Source organism: Chiloscyllium plagiosum, unplaced genomic scaffold, assembly GCF_037043375.1.
Source record: "Chiloscyllium plagiosum isolate Xiang-an unplaced genomic scaffold, Cpla_swu_hap1 HiC_scaffold_12, whole genome shotgun sequence".
Taxonomy (NCBI): domain Eukaryota; kingdom Metazoa; phylum Chordata; class Chondrichthyes; order Orectolobiformes; family Hemiscylliidae; genus Chiloscyllium; species Chiloscyllium plagiosum.
The window spans coordinates 25,774,228-25,792,237 of record NW_028270150.1 but is presented as its reverse complement, the minus strand read 5'-3'; the positions used below and the strand labels follow the sequence as shown (position 1 = coordinate 25,792,237).

Here is an 18,010-nt window from a genome sequence, read left to right as displayed (position 1 = left end):
ACCTCATAGAATATGAGTTCCCTGATTGAGGCTGTTAATCTGGTCCAGAGCCTTGGCTGGCAGGTATAAACAGGAATGTCAAACATCCTGTTCACTCAGAGCTGACACCCAAGGGAGCTGGATTAGGGTCAAGGACTCTCCACATGTAAATAAAATGTGATTTGGTGACGGGATACTGGCCTCTGTGCAAATATTACAACAGCAAGGACAGTGGGATTAATGATGTAACTATGCAAAAGGATTTCAAACAGGCACTACAATTGGCTTTATCACTGGAAAATGCGACAAGTGAACCATACGAGTTGCAGGGTATTCCCATGAAAGTGGACATCCTCACCAGTCCAACTGAGCTTGAAGAACACCACTTGAGTGATGGCAATTGCATAACTTCACTCAGAACAAATCCTGAATAGAAGAGGGAAACCAAAAGGCTGTCACAACCAGAATTGAAATCTTTTTGGATCCAGAAAGACCAGGTCACAATAGAAGAGGGCACATTGTTATGGGGAGCAAGAGTGATTGTCCTGAGCAAAGGTTGCTGCCAGGAACTGTCTGAACTCCACCAGGTTATCCTGGGGTTTCCAAAGTGAAGGTGTTGGTGAACAAATATGTCTGGTGGCTAGGACAGGAAGCAGACATAGTTACGTTGGTGGGGCAGTGCCCAGAGGGCCAACATGGACAGAAATTATTGCCACCACATTCATGAGAATGGCTGGTTAAACCCTTGACTCAGTTACACGTCAACTGCGCTGGTCCTTTCATGAGCTCAATGTTCTTAGTCATTGTGGATGTCCGCTTAAAATGGCTGGACATGAATAGAGTTTATTTGTTTATGATGATAGAAAAACTGCACAAGTGTTTTGCAATACACGGACTCCCGGAAGTTTGGACACAGATAATGGGCCATTATCACCAGCAGGGAATTAGAATATTTCATATAGTTGAATGGTATTTGACACAGAAGGACAACTCCACACCATCCATTATCCAGTGGTCTGGCAGAAAGACCAGTCCAAACTTTGAAGGTAGGCTTAAAGAAACAGCCTACAGCTTCACTCGATACCAAACTGTCCCAGTTCCTATTTGATTATCGGATGACCCCTCATGCAACTACAGAGATAGCACCAGCAGAATTGCCAATGGGGAGTAAACTCTGCAACAGGTTAAATCTGATCTTTCTGGATCTGTGTCAGGGAGATGTGAAATGGTAGCAGGAATGCCTTACTGGACATAAGACTCTGCTCAGCGAGAGAGACAGTTTAATTCAAGGGACTAAGTTTGGTGTAGGAACTACGAGAATTGCCCACTGCATGGGTAAAAGGCATGCTGACGCGAGGTCAGGTCCAGTGATATATGAAGTTTGGGTGGATGTAACGATCCTCAATAACACGTGGACTATATGAAATCTCGCAAATGATGAAGGAGCAAAATATGCCCAGCTTGACTGTTCCGGAACTGTGGTTCTCCTTCTCCATCAAGCATTGAAGATACCTCGGAATCTGAGATGCACGCAGATGTCGCTACCTTGATGCCTTTGCCGTTTGAAAAAGAGAATGAATTTCTTCTGCAACTGTCTGGGCGCAAGAGGTGAGCTACTGTCCTTACATACTGCCCACATCAGAGGCAGAGTTGGAAGAACCTGACACAGTGCTAAAATGCCCTATAAGGAGCTACAAAAAAAAACAACCTATGTTGTCTGACTCGGGGGGCGGGGATCTGCCAGGTGAACCTCATAGAACCCCCTAATTGGAACTATTAATCTAATCCAATCAGGGAGCCCTGGCTAAAAGAAAAGAACATGAGTGTCAGACAGTGCTGTTCACTCTGACAGCTGGCTCTGAGGCAGCTGGATCAGTGTCAAGGACTGTCCACGTGTAAATAAAGGGTGACTAGATGATGGGATACCAGCCTCTCTGTGTGAAGTTATTTCAAACACCTCTAACTTTTCCCAATTGCAAGTACAATATAGTGTAACTGGATCTATTCCACAGAGCAAGAGTATATACATTTTCTACCATAATTTATGTTTACATACCTGTGTAACCATCGTTTATAGTAGAGTGGTAAAACTCCATTTGGTCCTTTGTCCTGGAAAATGCTGATCAGATTTTCAAAGATAGTGACCGTCCTAGCTATCAGCAGGTCTATACGAAGTGTCTGCAAATCTGTTCCATTCTCTTTGTTATGTTGCTGGATGATATCATTGATGCAAATAGTTGGGTTGCTGTTACTTACATTGAATCCACAGCCTTTTGAAGAAAAGGACTACAATCTGTTTTACGTTGTATTAATGCAAGTGACAAACATACACAATGTACTTGATCCTCAACAGGATAAACATCATAAGAGCAATTTTGGCAGGTTGATTAGCTTAAGATGCATATGACAGTGATAATTCAATCAATCAATTAGTTAAATAGAATAGACTTGTATATTACAAGTGAAATATCAATAATCTGTACCAAGTTAAACTGTATGACTGATACTTTATTTATAACAACTCTAACTAGTTAGTGTCAGTTTAGGTAACAAAACCACAATATACTGGAAATATTCAGCAAATCTGACAGCTTCTACAGAGAGGGAAATGGAGTTAATATTTCAGGCCATTGAATACTGATGAATGGTCACTAACCTGAAATGTTAAAACTGTTCCACCTGCCACAGCTGCCAGACTTATTGATAATCTCAAGAATTATGTTTTTATTTTGAATATCCAACATCCATATTTTGCTTTTGTTATCAGTTTGTAAAATGCACAGATCATCCAGTAACAATTGAAAGGTTTGAAGAAAATGCTCATTATATTTATGTCATTGGTTTTCTTGCTTCTATTGCAAATTCTGAGAGAACAAAAGCCTTTCATTAAATAAAACTAAGCCCAACAACAAACTATGTGTCAGTAGTGATTTCAGGCATTTATGGTTAAAAAACAATTTACACATTCAAAACCTTTGTCTATTGCATAAATTTAGTCATCCAGATTTACACTTAGTAAATGTATCATTCTGTGGCAAAACTGCTTCAGTATTTTTGTTATTTCCATTTTTCTTAAAGAAAATTGGCAATTGGATTGAAGCTGACTAGCAGCACCAGTGATATACATCTTATTAGACACTGAAGTATGTGTGTTCTCCTCAGATGATCCTTTTCAATTGTAAGTACTGGAAGTTACATTATTCTTCTTTTTTTTAATGAGCACAGCAGTTGAGTGATTTATTTAAGGTCTTCAGCTCTTATTTCTTTTCCATAGAGAGGGCTATGAATCTTCCACAGATGTGAAAGGAGCAAAAGGTTTCACATGGATCTCTGATCGAGATGCTATTCAGCAGCTCTGTGAACAAGAAGCTCGCATAATCAAAAAACGGGCTGTTATAGTGGCAGTCATTCTTTTGAGACCATCACGGCTGAGATCTAATGAAAAAACCTGTTCCATGTCAAAGCTGTGCTTTTTATTTTGAAGGCACACTTATCAAATTTGATAATGTACAGTCAAGTTACTTAGAGTCACAGAGACATAGAGATGTACAGTACAGAAACAGACCCTTCAGTCCAACTCATCCATGCTGACTAGATATCCTAACCTCATCTAGTCCCATTTGCCAGCAGTTGGCCCATATCTCTCTAACCCCTTCCTATTCATATACCCATCCAGATACCTTCTAAATGTTGCAATTGTACCAGCTGCCACTACTTCCTCTGGCAGCTCATATCATACACGTATCACCCTGTGCATGAAAAATTTGCCTCTTAGGTTTCTTTCATATCTTTCCCTTCTCACCCTAAACCTATGCCCTCTCGCTCGGGACTCCCCCACCCCAGGAAAAAACCTTCTCTATTTATCCTATCCATGCCCCTCATGATTTTATAAAACTCTTCTATAGGTCACCCCTCAGCCTCTGATGCTCCAGGGAAAATAGCCCCAGCCTATTCAGCCTCTCCCTATAGCTCAAATCCTCCAACCCCTTGTAAATCTTTTCTGAACCCTTTCAAGTTTCACAGCATTCTTCTGACAGGAAGGAGACCAGAACTGCATGCAATATTCCAAAACTGACCTAACCAACATCCTGTACAGCCACAACATGACCTCCCAACTCATATATTCAATACTCTGACTAATAAAGGAAACGATACCAAACGCCTTCTTCAATATCATATCTACCTGTGACTCTCCTTTCAAGGAACTGTGAACCTGCACTCCAAGGTCTCTTTGTTCAGCAACACTCCCTAGAACCTTACCATTAAGTGTATAAGTCTGGCTAAGATTTGCTTTTCCAAAATGCAGCACCTCACATTTATCTAAATTAAACTACATCTGCCACATCTCAGCTCATTGGCCCATCTGATCAAGATCCTGTTATAATCTGAGGCAACGTTCTTCACTGTCCACTGCACCTCCAATTTTAGTGCCATCTGCAAACTTACTAACTACATCTCCTATGTTCACATCCAAATCATTTATATAATTGATGAAACGTAGCAGACCCAGCACTGATCCTTATGGCACTCCACTGGTCACAATAGATCATGTCCACTGCTCTGCACTCATCAATCCTCTTTGTTAATTCTTCAAAAAACTCAATCAAGTTCATGAGACATGATTTCCCACATACAAGGCCATGCTGACTATTCTTAATCAGTCCTTGCCTTTCTAAATACATTTAAATCCTGTCCCTCAGGATTCCCTCCAACAACTTACCCACCACCAAAGTCAGGCTAATCAGTCTATAGTTCCCTGGCTTTTCCTTATCACCTTTCTTAAATGGTGGCACAATGTTAGCCAACCTCCAGTCTTCTGGCTCCTCACCTGTGACTATTAATGATACAAATATCTCAGCAAGGGGCCCAGCAATCACTTCCCTAGCTTCCCACAGAGTTCTAGGGTATACCTGATCTGTACCGGAGCATCAAAGTCTGAGGGGTGACCTTATAGAGGTTTACAAAATTACGATGGGGATGGATAAGGTAAGTAAACAACGTCTTTTTCATGGGGTTGGGGAGTCCAAAACTGGAGAGTATAGGTTTAAGGTGAGAAGGGAAAGATTTAAAAGGGATCTAAGGGGCAGCGATTTCACACAAAGGGTGGTACGTGTATGGAATGAGTTGCCAGAGCAAATGATGGAGGCTGGTACAATTGCAACATTTAAAAGGCATCTGGATGGAAATATGAATAGGAAGGGTTTAGAAGGATATGGGCCAAATGCTGGTAAATGGGACTAGATTTATTTCGGATATCTAGTCGGCGTGAACAAATTGGACTGAAGGGTCTGTTTCTCTGCGAGATACCTCCAAGACTCTATGACTCTATGCACTTTTATAGAATTTATCTCACTGCATAGAAAAAATGAAAAATAGCACATCAGTAAAAGGAGATAAATTTTACAGTAGAAAATTCTAGACTAAGAAATATTTTGCAATCAATGAGTTCACAAAGCATTATGAGGGCCAAGTACTCTGGGGAGGTGGTGGAGTAGAAAAGTAATTAGAACTTTGAAGAAAGCAATCTGCTCGGTACAAGATTTTGAATTGCTTCAATTTGAGTGGTGGAATTCCTGGATCTAAAACTCCATTTCAACTGGCCATTATTTTTAAGATCCTCGCCCTCAGCTTTAGACATTCTGGTTTATTAAAGGAAGTAGCTACATAGACAGTGGTTGCCCTGGTTGTCAACTTCCAAGAAACAGTAGATTCTAGAAAAGTCCGAGAAGAATGGAAAAATGCCAATGTAATCCTGTCTTTTAAAAAGGGATGGAGGCAAAATCCAAGAAACTATAGATCAGTTAGTTTAATGTCAGGTATCAGGGAAATGTTTGTTTTTTGGAATGGATGTAATAGCAGAGCAATTAGAAATACATACTATGATCAAGCAGAGTCAGCATGGCTTCATGAAGGGGAAAACATGCCAGACAAATTTACTTACATTCTTTGAGGATGTAACACCCAGAATAGATAAAAGAGAAGCAGTGGATGTAATATACTTGGATTTTCAGCAAGCATTTGATATAGAACCATGCATTAGGCCCTCAGCTTTAGACATTCTGGTTTATTAAAGGAAATAGCTACATAGACAGTGGTTGCCCTGGTTGTCAACTTCCAAGAAACAGTAGATTCTAGAAAAGTCCGAGAAGAATGGAAAAATGCCAATGTAATCCTGTCTTTTAAAAAGGGATGGAGGCAAAATCCAAGAAACTATAGATCAGTTAGTTTAATGTCAGGTATCAGGGAAATGTTTGTTTTTTGGAATGGATGTAATAGCAGAGCAATTAGAAATACATACTATGATCAAGCAGAGTCAGCATGGCTTCATGAAGGGGAAAACATGCCAGACAAATTTACTTACATTCTTTGAGGATGTAACACCCAGAATAGATAAAAGAGAAGCAGTGGATGTAATATACTTGGATTTTCAGCAAGCATTTGATATAGAACCATAAGTTAAGAGCCCATGGTGTTGGAGGTAGTATATTCAGCATGGATCAAGATTGATCAACTAACAAGAGGCAGAGATTTGGAATGGAGGGCAACTTCAAGATGGCAATCTGTAGCTACTGCCACTGGGATCAGTGCTGAGGCCAGAATCTTTTACAATATATATTAATGACTTGGATGAGGAAAATGAATGTGTAACTGTCAAGTTTGCAGATGACACAAAAACAGGTGAGAAGGCAAGTGGTAAGGACACAAAAAGTCTACAGAGGATACAGACATGTTAAGCAAATGGGCAAGAACATAATATGGAGAAATGTAAGGTTAGGCACTTTGGTGAATAGAGGAGCTGAATACTATTTAAACAGAGGAGAAAACTCGGAATTTGGGAGTCCTCATCCACGATTCATTAAACGCTAGTATTCAAATTCTGTGTGTAACAGGGAAAGCAATTGGAATGTTGACCTTTATTTCAAAGTGAATGAAGTATAAAGATAGGGATGTTTTACTCAATCTGTTCTTTTTGGGGCCCTTATCTAAAGGGAGATATACTGGTGTTGAAAGCAGCCCAGACACTAGGCTGACCCCTGGTATGAAGGGATGATTTTATGAGGAAGGTAAACTAGATATACACTGAAATGTAGAAGAATGATAGGCAATCTTATTGAAACATACAAGATTCTTAACGGACTTGACAGGGCATATAAAGAAATGTTTATTTCCCCTTGTGGGGGAGTCTGGGACAAGAGGACATAATATCAGACAAAGGGATTGCACTTTTAAGAGAGGGGACGTGGAATTTCTTCTCTCAAAAGGATGACACATCTGTGGAATTCTTTACCAAACAGGTGCTGTTGAGACCAAATGGTTAAGTATGTTCAAGGCTGAGACTGACATTTTTAATCAGTCAGGAATCAAGGATTACAGTGAAAAGGCAGGAAAGTGGAGTTCAGGATTATCAAATTAGTTGATCTTGAATGGCAGCACACAATAGGCTGAATGGCCTACTTCTGCTCCTATATCTTCTGGTTTGTGTAAGCGATCCAACTATTAGGTAAAGGAGATTTATTTGACTAGTATGACCTCTTTTCAAAGGTAGTAAATTCAGAAAAATTTCTTTAAATCAAATGATTTAAAGAAAAACAAAATATAGTCTGTCACTTAATTAATAAGATATTATCAGCAAGACCCTACCCCTTTTCTGCAATAGCCTTGATCAGAACAATGTGATTCAGAGGTGATGGAAGAATAGTATATGTAGAATCCTCCAAATTAGAGGGTGTATGTGGAGGTGTGTGCGCATGTATGTGATGAATTGGTTGTTGGGGGGAGAATGTTTATGGAAATGGCTCACAAGTTTTAGGAACTAAGGAAATGAAGCATCTTCTACTACGTAACATACACTTAAAACATAACCAAGAATAAGGATTTGTTTCCCAGAATTCCCCTACTGAATGTTACAGCACATAATGCTTTAGTTTAGGGAATGGATGGCAGAGTGGCTCAGTGCTTAGCACTGCTGCTGCACAATGCCAGGGTCCTGGATTCAATTCAGCCTTAAGTGACTGCCTTTGCGTAGATTGCACTTTCTCCCAGTGTCTGTGTAGGTTCCTGCCGTGTGCTCCAGTTTGCTTAGATTCCAATCTTTGCAGGTTAGATAGATTGGTCATGCTAAATTGCCTCGGAATGTCCAGGGATGTGCAGCATAGGTGGATTAGCCATGGTAAATGTGGGATTACAGGGACGGGGTAAGGGGCTGGGTCTGCCTGTGATACTCTTCAGAGGGTTGGTACAGATTAGTGGGCGGCACGGTGGAACAGTGGTTAGCACTGCTGCCTCACAGCGCCAGAGACCCGGGTTCAATTCCCGCCTCAGGCGACTGACTGTGTGGAGTTTGCACGTTCTCCCCCTGTCTGCGTGGGTTTCCTCCGGGTGCTCCGGTTTCCTCCCACAGTCCAAAGATGTGCAAGTCAGGTGAATTGGTCATGCTAAATTGCCCGTAGTGTTAGGTAAGGGGTAAATGTAGGGGTATGGGTGGGTTGCGCTTCGGCGGGGCGGTGTGGACTTGTTGGGCCGAAGGGCCTGTTTCCACACTGTAAGTAATCTAATCTAATCTAATCTAATTTGATGGCCAAATGGCCTCTTTCCATTCAGTCAGGATTCTGTGATTCAAATGTATCTATGACAGGAAGCCACTGAGCCTGATCACAAAGTAACATTCCTTTACACAAAACAGGTTCAAAACACATGACATCTGTCATTACAATTCTTCAATGTAATTTTTGTTTGTTTTAGGAAAAGTAAAGTGAATTGAGTATTAACAATAACAGACACAAAAACAGAAATTGCTGGAGAAACTCAGCAGGTCTGACAGCATTTGTGGAGGGAAAGCAGAGTTAATGTTTTGGGTTCAATGAGCCTTTTAAGAAGGGGTCAAATATTAACTCAGCTTTCTCTCCACAGATGTTGCCAGACCTGCTGAGTTTCTCCAGCAATTTGTGTTTTGGTTTCAGATTTCCAGAATCTGTGGTTCGTCAGATTTTTGATTAAAACCAACAGTGAATACAAAAAACATTACAGAAAATACTCCATTAATTCAAAACCATTAGTCACAACTAATAGATGTACATGCACAACACAGAATTCATTAGACCTTTCTGATGGGAGTAAACATCAAACTGATAACAATAGCTGACTATATATGATTTGCTGGGAAGAGATGAATCATATCACAATCAATACACCATTATGTTTTCTTTTTAATTGTCATACATGCACAATTAGAACTCAGAATAATTAAGATTTGATGTCTGATGATTAACAAGGATAGGAGGGGAACAATTCTAATAAATAGGCAATCATGTAACTTAGTGACCCTATTTGTTGTTTTCTGGACTCCCCAAAAAGATTCCTGTGCATAAAGTTTGCACTGATGTAACATATGACATTTCAATTATTAGGTTAGTAATATAATTTCATTAAGAACCAGAAATATTTGAATCACCATGAAAATAAAATACTTAGTATTTTTATCATAAAAGCTTAAAAATAATATGTTTTACTTGGAAGCATCCAATCATTTAACTTAATTGGAAATAAATCTCTGAAACATCAAATAAATAGCTTTTAGTACATACCAACAAGTACATGAAAAGTTGCTCCCATCAAAGTAGAGTTAACCAGGACTCCACCTAGCTTCATGAGATTACTATAGTATATATCATTCGGCCATTTAAGCCTCAGATCAATATCCTAAACAAAAAAGAATTACATGACATTCATTATACTTTCATTAACAAAGAAAATAAATGCATTGTCCAAAATGAAAATGTATAAGAAATTCAAGAAATTCCTAATTAGCCACTTATATTACATCACATCAATAAATTAATTTTAAAGACACTCATGAAACATTCAACCACTGGGTTCAACTGAGTACCAAATCCAGGATTCAATAAAAATTAAATGGCTACTTCATTTTATTGATATTTTTTGTTGTTTCAGTACAGTCACAGTTTTTCCGAAGTACTTCATAGGTGTGTGTGAATGTATGTGTATCACACATGTACAATAAAGAGGAAAACAATATTTTTAAAAAGTTAGGCTTCTCATTGTAGATTAAAGAATGTTGAGCAGTGTCAAATGTTCCAGGACTCCAGTATATGCTCAATGTAACCATTCTACCGAAGTAATGAGCTTCCTTCCTTTGCCCATCTCCATCAATCTATTCATCCAGAAAACAGCTGCAACTCCTTCCATAGAGGACAAGAAAAATGGATATCTGATCAACTTTATGGCAGTTTATTGTCCAATGTATTGTCCTGCATGTAAATGATTTGCTGTAACCTGAATTAGTAATTTGCATCTGCAGATAAAATGTTATTAATATCTAAATTACAAAATGTTTGCTTCAACTTTGAATTCCATTTTTTTCTTGTTAGTTATCATTTTTGTTTGCTAAGGTTCTTTTTTCATTGACTACAGAAAATATATTTTAGAACTGGGATATAACAAGCTCAAAGTTCTATGCTGCACTAAATGCAAGAATTATCACTAAGAACAAATGTTGGTGCATTACCATTCCAAGATAAATCACAAATTGTTTATGCATGCCAAAACACAGAATAAAATAAAGGTCACCTACATCATCTGTAAATGACATGCTATCAAATTCCAACAATAGTCTCAGGTGAATACTGAACTAAAGTATTTTGAAATCTTTGTTAAAGAATGCATGACCTTGTCTTAAAAAATAGTACTTCCATACATTTTAAATCTTGGCTGGTTTGATGGAATTAAGTTGCATTACTATAACCTAAGTGAATTAATTATTGAAGAAAGTGCCTTTCCAAACCACTGTCAAGAAATGGGGTTTGAGTAGATTGCCTTGGGTCTCGATCATGGTTCAATGCCCAGCAAATTGTTAAACAAAAATGCAAACTAGTGGTGCTGATGCAATGCAATCTAGCAATTTATCATTGACATAATTGAGTCAAACATCAATTCATGACATAAAACCAGTGCCTACAAGAGTCTGTTGGAGTGGCAATAATACATGCAAGGATCTGCAATGCAATTACTCAGTGGTTAGCATTGCTGCCTCACACCGACAGGGACTCTGCTTCGATTCCAGACTCAGGCGACTGTCTATGGAGGTTGCACATTCTCCCCATGTCTGCGTGGATTTCCTGGGAGTTCTGATTTCTTTCCATAATCCAAGGATGTGCAGGTTAGGTAGACAGGCCATGGGAAAATGCAGTATTACAGGGATAAGGCAGGGGGTGGGTCTGGGTAGGATGCTCTTTGAGGGTCAGTGTGGACTCGATAAGCTAAATGGCCTGCTTCCATACTGCAGGAATTCTGTGATATTTCCTTCGAAGCAATATTGTAATTGTATTGCAGCTGACACACAGGCATGTCACCTACACTCCAGAGTATAAATTAACTCAACTGAGCACAAGTAGATTTGTGGCATGTTTGTGTGCTGAGGCAGAGGACGTTGGGTGTACATGTGCACAAATCATTGAAACCTCCAGAACAGGCAGAGAGCAATAAGTAAAGCATACAGTAACCTCATTTTATTAATAGGGACATAAAGTACAGGAAAGTAGGTGATATTGGACTTATATAAGACACCTGTTAGACCTTTAATGGAGTATTGTGTACAGTTCTGGGTGCTTTTTACAGGAAGGATGTGAACACATTGAGGAAAATGTAGAAGCAGTTTACAATAATGATTCTAGGGTTCAGTTATGAGGACAGATTGAAGAAGTTGAGGCTGTTCTCCTTAGAAAGGAGAGGAGATATGGTAGACATTTTCAAAACCATGAGCTGGCTGGATAGAATGGATAAGGAAAACTGTTGCTGCTTATAAATGAAAAAATCAAAAAGGCATCGATTAAAAAGTAATGTACAAAAGAAGCAAGGATGAAATGAGGTGTTCAGGTATGGAAGGTACTGTCAGCAAAAGTGGTTGAGGCAGGTTCAATTGAAGCATTTAAGGGGGCACTTGATGATTATATGGATGAAAATAATGTGCAAGGATATGGGGAAAAGCCAATAGATTGGCTCTAGATAATGATGTTCATTTAATGGACCAGTGCATTCATGATGGGCTTAAAAGTCATAGAGTCATACAGTCATAGAAATGAACAGCATGGAAACACACCCTTCAGTCCAACTTGTCCATGCCAATCAAATATCGTAACTTAATCTGGTCCCACTTGCCAGCAGTTGGCACATATCCCTCCAAACCCTTCCTATTCATATACCCATCCTGATGCCTTTTAAATACTATAATTGTACCAGCCGCCACCACTTCCTCTGGCAGCTTATTCCATACACGCACCACCTCTGCCTGAAAACGTTGGCCCTTAGGTCCCTTTTTTTAATCTTTCCCCTCTCACCCTAAACTTATGCCCGCTAGTTCTGGACTCCACCCCCCCCCCCCCCCTCCCCCCCTCATGATTTTATAAATCTCTAAGGTCACTCTCAGCACCCGACGTTCCAGGGAAAACAGCCCCAGACTATTCAACCTCTCCCTATAGCTCAAATTCTCCAACCCTGGCAACATCCTTGTAAATCTTTTCTGAACCCTTTCAAGTTTCACAATACCTTTCCGATAGGAAGGAGGAGATTAGAACTGCACGCAATATTCTAACAGTGGCCTAACCAATGTCCTGTACAGCCACAACATGACCTTTCAACTCATATATTCAATGCTCTGACCAATATTGGAAAGCATATTAAACGCCTTCTTCACTACCCTACCTACCTGCAACTCCACTTTCAAGGAACTATGAACCTGCACTCCAAGGTCTCTTTGTTCAGTAACACTCCCTAGGACCTTACCATTAAGTGTATAAGTCCTACTCTGATTTGCTTTTCCATAATGCAGCACCACACATTTATCTAAATTAAACTCCAATTACCACTCCTCAGTCCACTGGCCCATCTGATCAAGTTCCCATTGTACTCTGAGGTAACCTTCTCTGCTGTTCACTACACCTCCAATTTTGGTGTCATCTGCAAACTTACTAACTATACCTCCTATGTTCACATCCAAATCATTTATATAAATGACAAAAAGTAGCGGACCCAGCACCGATCCTTATGGCACACCACTGGTCACAGGCCTCCAGTCTGAAAAGCAACCCTCCACCACCACTCTCTGTCTTCTATCTTCGGACCAGTTCTGTATCCAAATGGCTAGCTTTCCCTGTATTCCATGAGATCTAACCTTGTTAGCCAGTCTCCCATGAGGAACCTTGTTGAACACCTTACTGAAGTCCATATGTCAAAATAATCTGGCAGTTCATACTGAAGTTAAAGCAGGTAGCCAGCTCTCCTACATTTCTAAATATAGCAACAAGCTAACCATTGCACAGAGGAAACAAATCAATTTACACCCATATTACAAGCAGTAGAGAAGAGAGTCACACTTCCATCATTCTCTCATAACAGAAGAGAATTAAACATGAGAAAAACCACCTATTGATGGTCAAAACGTGGGGATCAAAAAGGTAGTCAAAACACATATACCACAGTATGCAGCCTGAAGATTTTCACAAATCACATTTTTTTAAAAAAATGATAGTTCTTAACAGAAGATCATGAAGGGCATGGATAGAATAAATAGACAAAGTCTTTTCCCTGGGGTGGGGGGAGTCCAGAACTAGAGGGCATAGGTTTAGGGTGAGAGGGGAAAGATTTATAAGAGATCTAAGGGGCAACTTTTTCACGCAGAAGGTGGTGCATGTATGGAATGAGCTGCCAGAGGAAGTGGTGGAGGCCGCTCAAACTGCAACATTCAAAAGGTATCTGGATGGGTATATGAATAGGAAGAGTTTGGAAGGATATGAGCCGGGTGCTGGCAAGTGGGACTAGATTAGTTTGGGATATCTGGTCGGCATGGATGAGTTGGACCGAAAGGTCTGTTTCTGTGCTGTACATCTCTATGATGCTATGATTCTAAGTACTAAAATCAATGAGCAGTCATGACATGGCATTGCATCTTTAGGTTGCTTAAGAATGTAAATTTACTAATCTATTATGCAAAGTGAGATTTACCCTTACCAGGGTGTGACATGCTGATACATGCTTTAGCAAGGCCAGTAACACCTTCATCTGTAACAAATGTTCTCCAATCAATCTCAGAAACTCTTCAACAAATATTAACTCCATTGAGCTGGCTAGAATTGAATCTATAATGTCTGCAATATTTTTGCTCCAATTCTGAAAAGGCCAGTGTGACAAGCTTGAAGTATTAATGGCCATTCCACTGTGCCAATGGAAGCAGAAGTGAAACCCAATTTAAAAGAGCAGGTTCTTACACAAACAATCTTCTCTCATTCATGCCAATTTGCACAGTCAACAGATCTGTGTCTGTTTATTAAGTTAAGTCTTTGCTATTTGAAAAGATCATTAGCCTAACTTAAAACCACCTACCAATAGGAGAGGTTAAATATAAGAGATAATTGCCAACACACTCCCATCTGAAATACATTGCTAGATATCAACCCTGTATTCAGAGACTGGAATACTACTCTCTTGCTCACCAGTCCTTTTTCCCCACACATCCACTCTGTTGCTTATCTCACACTGTACTCATTCCAACTTATTCTCTCTCTCTCTTCCAACCTCTTCTCATTTTTTTTGTACCTCCTGCTCCTCATGTACTGCACATCTCCTTATTCGCCAGCTTCTCTCATGCTGCACTTTCAAATTCCCACATTCTTCTTTCCATCTTCCCCAAATCCTCCCCTCCTCCTTTTATTACATCATTTTCCCTGCCTCAACATCCACTAATCCCAAATGTTCTGTCTTCCTCCATTCGCGGCCTTTGTCTTCTCAGGTTTCCCCTTCCTAACTCTCACCCTTCACATCCACCCACTTCAACTTCCTCTCCTCTCCCTCTATCGTGCCCCATTATCTTCCGTCCTCCTTCCAGCATTCATCACTGTGCTTTCTATTCCTCTTTCTCTCAAACTCTATTATTCCTTTCCCTCTAACCTACTTAACCTCAACACTGTACTTGGTCTTGACTCAAGAAGAATAGCATAATAGATCACGGAGTGAACTAGCTAAACATGAAATCTCTATATTATGAGAAAATATTATCGACAGACCTCATATCCTGGCATAGATATCACAGATTCCACTGCAGCCAGAGCCATCAAGTGCTGTATAAAAGAAATGTTCTGTCCAAGCTTAGATTGGGTTGGAATCCTAACATGTAGAGTAAACATAGCACAGCCTATTGGACTAAGCCATATATTTCCTCCACGACCTGAAATCGGAACCGAATCCGAAGAAAAATGAATAAATCAAAATTAGTGTAAAAAGTAAGCCATGCATAAATCACAATAATAATAAAATAACACAATACAGAACTGTCCTTTCACACCAGGGTGTCAATCCATTCTAAAATGGCAGGACTAAGCTTTGCTCTTTTCTAGTTATAAGCATCCTATATGATAGCCTTGGCCTTATCATGGACAGTCTTGTCTCTGAATGAAAAGATTGTGGGTTCAAGCTCTATGCCAAAGATTTCACAGCAGTATTAAGGCAGTGCTATGGTCAATGCAGCACTCACGATGTTGAATAGAAGGTCTGATTGGTCTTTCCGTTAAACATCATAAATTCTGTGAAACCCTTTAAAAGAGCAAGGGTTCAATGTATTTGAACAACTTTTAACCCTCAAACACCACTAATTAAGTTAAGTTATTTGATTGGTCTTTTGCTGGCTTTACCCTGGAGATTTTCTTTGTTTTCACAGTGTAAGATACAAAAAATCTCCCAGAACTTGAGATCCGAGTGGCTGGATAAAATGAGGGGTTTCAAGAGAGGGGGGATATTGGTCAGGCTCCAATTAGTCTGGGTTTGGAAGGTTTATTGGGGCCCCTTTTGTTTACCCCTAACAGATAATGCTTCTGGCCTAGGGCTTTCATGTCTTAAAAAAAACAGTATAATCAAAGGGGATCGGCCAGCTGTGTAGCGAGCCTTCGTTTAAAATAAGAGTTTGTGATTCAGTTCAGCAGCAGTGTGAAGAAAGGCTGCTGGGGAAAGTCCAGCCAGGTACGCTCTCTAACGTCAAGCCTGTAAGCCCTGGTTTGTTTCATTTTTACTCTTTGTGCTAAAGGATATGTTTAATTGGGACTGTTGCAAATATTTTCGGAACAGCATCATTAAGTTGGGATAGTCTGTTGGGGTTTTGGATAGGATAAGTTAACCAGTATTCTATTTTCTGTTCTTTTTGTTTCATTCTGTAATTTTGTAAATAAATTCTGTTTGTTTAAAAACTTGGCAGTCGGACCAGTTAATTCACTTCAGGAATATCCCGTATAAACTGACTTAAAACAATAGCAAAGTTACAGTCTGGGCTACCTGCTTAAAAATATTTTGAGGGGTCAGGCCTGGTCGATAATAAAGGGAGCAAGAGAGAAACAAGGGAACCAGAGCTGACAGCCCTACCGCAGTAGTAGGGAAATGGTCAAATCTATTACAAATTATGGGATAATAATAATAAAATAATAATAATGAAATGGATGATAATGATCTGATTTGGCATTATTTGTATGGATTTATGACTGGGAAATCATGTTTGATAAACTCAAGACTTTTTTGAAGATGCTACTAATAAAATTGACAAAGGAGAGTTGATAAACATAGCAGACTTAGATTTTGAGAAAGCTTTGAATAAGTTACCCCCACACAAAGCTGGTTAGAAAAATTAAAGCACATAGATAGAAGGTAATGCACTGGTATGGATTAATGATTAGAGACAGAAAATCTGCAGCTTGACTGACAGACAGAAAACAGACAATAGGAATAAATGGCTTATTCTCATGTTAGCAGGCAGTGACTAAGGGGCTTCACAAGTTTCAGTATTTGGGCCCCAGCTGATCACAACATTGATCAATGATCTGGGATTGAGATCCAAATATAATATTTCCAAATATGCCAATGATACAAAGTTGAAATGAAATATGAGATGTGAGTAAAATGTGAAGGGGTTTCAGGAGGATTTGGACAGGCTTAGTGAATGGGCAGGAACTTGGCAGGTGAATATATTGTGGAAAAATATAAAATTATCCACTATGGTAGGAGAAACGTGCACAGAGTAGATCTTAAATGGCAAGATATTGGAAAGCGTATATACTGTAGGGATTCTATGATGACGATAAACAAAGGGACTCAGGTATCCTCATTGATAAGTTACTGAAGGCTAACATGCAAGTGCAGCAAGGTATTAGGAAGGCTAATGGAATGTTAGCCTTTATGCAAGAAGATTTCAGTACAGGAGACTTAGTTAGACTAGACCTGGAATACTGTGTGCAATTTTGGTCTCCTTATCTCAGCAAAGATATTATTGTCATGGAGGGAGTGCAATAATGGTTCACCTTGTTCCAAGATGGCAAGATTGCCTGTGAAGAGAGATTGGGCAAAATGGCCTGTATTCTCCAGAGTTGAAGAGTGTGGTGCTGAAAAAGCACAGCCAGTCACGCAGCACCCAAGGAGCAGGAGAGTCTCCTGCTCCTCAGATGCTGTCGGACCAGCTGTGCTTTTCCAGCACCACACTCTTCGACTCTGTTCTTCAGCATCTGCAGTCCTCACTTTCTACCTGTATTCTCCAGAGTTTTGAATAATGAGAGGTAATCTTACTGAAACTTACAGAAAACAAAAGCACATTAACTGAATAAGGAAACAGTACAACAATAGGTTCAAAAGTACACTACAGTATATTGTTATGTCCGATTTAGTTTCCATAATAATGTATGTACATGTTAGGGACAGCAAGTGTCAGATACAGAATTCAAATGTTGAAAATATGCTGCAAATAATTAAAAACTATGACAATTGCATCATTACAATCATGCAGCACAGAAGAAAGTCATTTAGCCCATTTTGCCTGAATTGACACTTTGAAAGAGTTACTCAATTATTCCCATTCTATCACTCTTTTCTTTCTATTACCTTTCAAGCATTCTTTTTTCAAGTATATATTCAACTCATTTTTGAAACTAATTACTGAATCTGCTTTGCCATTATTTCCGGCAGTGCATTCCAGAGCAAAGAACTTATG

At 39.5% G+C, this 18,010-nt stretch overlaps 1 protein-coding gene across 5 annotated transcripts in view; it reads right to left on the bottom strand.

The window, feature by feature from the left end:
* The window catches only part of hlcs (holocarboxylase synthetase (biotin-(proprionyl-CoA-carboxylase (ATP-hydrolysing)) ligase)), a 165,100-nt gene that overhangs the window by 11,085 nt on the left and 136,005 nt on the right, over window positions 1-18,010 (bottom strand). For 3 of the 5 annotated variants that reach the window (XM_087992530.1, XM_043701230.2, XM_043701231.2), the window contains 3 exons: window positions 15,054-15,214; window positions 9,564-9,678; window positions 2,036-2,249 (listed from right to left, as the gene is read on the bottom strand). In XM_087992530.1, coding sequence (XP_087848656.1) covers window positions 2,036-2,249; window positions 9,564-9,678; window positions 15,054-15,214 — 490 coding nt within the window. Of the gene's footprint in view, window positions 1-2,035; window positions 2,250-2,285; window positions 3,335-9,563; window positions 9,679-15,053; window positions 15,215-18,010 lie in introns of those variants that run through there. The other 2 variants (XM_087992532.1, XM_087992531.1) reach the window with 2 other exon arrangements.